The 2,312-nt window shown below is 40.5% G+C and overlaps 1 protein-coding gene across 1 annotated transcript; it reads right to left on the reverse strand.

The window, feature by feature from the left end:
• Positions 1-411: 411 nt before the first annotated feature.
• LOC116751556 (proteasome subunit alpha type-3-like) lies at positions 412-1,269 on the reverse strand. The gene has a single exon (XM_032627618.1). The coding sequence runs from the start codon at positions 1,267-1,269 to the stop codon at positions 502-504; it is 768 nt and encodes a 255-aa protein (XP_032483509.1). The 3' UTR covers positions 412-501.
• Between the last annotated feature and the right edge of the window lie 1,043 nt (positions 1,270-2,312).

Below are 2,312 nucleotides of genomic sequence, written 5' to 3' on the forward strand. Positions count from 1 at the left end.
TTTAAGAAACCTCCATACTGTTCTCCATAGTGGCTGTACCAATTTACATTCCCACCAACAGTGTAGGAGGGTTCCCTTTTGAGAGGCTTAATTTGAAAGAATAGCCAAAGCGTGGCTGTAGCTGCTCAAGACAGGTGTTGTACTTGCCAATACTAACTACAGGATGCTTTCTTGAATGGAGATTATTTTTAAAAGTGGCAACATATTGGAAAAATAAAAAGTATTGACTAAATCCGAATTTAGATTTATCAATCCATTGTGCCATTCTCAGAAAAGCATTGAATATTTGCTTGTCAAATGCATCTAAAGGCTCTCTTGGTAAAGGAATAGAAAATTTGAAGGTATCTGGTAGTTGTAAGTGGTTCTTGTTGGAGGAAACAATAGAAAAAAAAAGAAGCCTTTTTTTTTTTTTTACAAGACAAAGATTTAATGAAAGTTTGTCAGTGGGTATATATTAATCCAAAGGGCTAAATAGTTAAATAGAAGTAAATGAAGTAAATGTTACATGTTATCATCACCTGATTCATCTTCTTCCTTCAAAGATTCCTTGGCATATTTCTCTGCCTCTTCCCTTATATCTTTTGGAACAATTTCATGTCTTCCGTTAGTTATTTCACCAACCCAGCTGAGCTCTAGTTCAAAAGCTTTATCCTTAACTTCATCATATACTATGTAAATTATTTTTGCAACTTCTTTAACGACATCACAGCAGGTCATTTCTTTCATCTGAAGCTTTTCGATTTCTGTCTTTGCAGCTTGTCTGGCTTTGCCAATGGCACAGCCCCAATAACCATATGAAACACCAGATGGGTCAATCATGTAGAGTTGTGCACCATCATTCACACTGTAAGACCCTAACATGAAACTGCAGCCAAAAGGTCTAACAGCACTGTAGAGGGTATAGGCATGTACATACATGGCCACTCTGTCTGCAAGATGTTTTAGTGGAATGTTAGATCCAAAGTTAGATCTAAAGTTGGAAGCTTCTTCTCTCGCAATGTCTGCTAAAGGACGAGCATCTGCCAACAAACCCGCTACGGCCATTCCGACATGCCGATCACCATTAAAAAGTCGTTTGTTAGAACCTTCTTCATAAAGTTTAGAAAGGACTAATTTTTCTACCCCAAAGACAACGCCATCTTTACATCTGATTCCAATAGCTGTACTACTATTTTCCACAGCCTTCATAGCATAGTCAACTTGAAAAACTCTTCCATCAGGAGAGAATGTAGAGGCTGACAGGTCATACCCGGTGCCGACTGAGCTCATTGCGCTAAAACCCACGGGGATGCCTAGGTCTGCAGGATCTCGAAGCCTTTTTTTTGATGTTGCTTTTGTGTATGAATCTTCTATTGTATCATGTTGAAGCTGTGTGAATAGATTTTCCTAGGGAGAATAGCTCTGTAGCTCAATTCAATAATGTTCCAGAAGAAAAATGGGTAGGAGAGTTAAAAAAATATTTCCAGGCACCCATTGGCTCCGGTAGGATATTATGCCTTCCACTCTCTGTGGGGTCCCAAGGTTTTGCCCTTCAGTTGGTCATAACATGATTTAGTGCTTTTGATGCCCCCCCCAAAGTTTTGTCCTAGATTTCTTGTCCAACAGATAACAATGGTTCATTGTGTCACTCCTGATATAAAAGGGACCTTGGGAAGTTGCAATCCTACTTATTTATCAAAGACCAGTTCATATGCTTGCCATGAACCTGAAAGTCAAAGATTCAAATTCAACACCCAAAGTCCTTTATTTTAGTACCAGAGGCTTTTTAAACAGACCCTTGACAGCTCTCAAAAGACAGCAGAGTAATAGCAGCTTTTGTCCTAAGGGTTTGTCTATTTTTTTTTTTTTTTTTGTGGTATGCGGGCTTCTCACCGTCATGGCCTCTCCTGTTGCGGAGCACAGGCTCGGGACGCGCAGGCTCAGCGGCCATGGCTCATGGGCCCAGCCGCTCCGTGGCATGTGGGATCTTCCCGGACCGGGGCACGAACCCGTGTCCCCTGCATCGGCAGGTGGACTCTCAACCACTGCGCCACCAGGGAAGCCCCAGTTTGTCTATTTTTTGCCGTTAAAAATCTTATCATGGAGATTCTGCTGAGCGCACATTGCTTCTTACCAACCTGTTCAGTTGAAATTAGAATTTTCTTCTTCCAATAGCACTTAGTATGACTCCTTTGGGTAGTTACTTTGCTTTTATTTTTCTTATTTGTACTTTCAAACTTCCAATTTAATCACTAAATATTCAGGGCATTAGGCCATTCTCTATCTCTCTCTAAAAACCGCCAGAGAACAAACTTCATACAATGTTTCACTTG

Source organism: Phocoena sinus, chromosome 3 (genome assembly GCF_008692025.1).
Source record: "Phocoena sinus isolate mPhoSin1 chromosome 3, mPhoSin1.pri, whole genome shotgun sequence".
NCBI classification, from domain to species: domain Eukaryota; kingdom Metazoa; phylum Chordata; class Mammalia; order Artiodactyla; family Phocoenidae; genus Phocoena; species Phocoena sinus.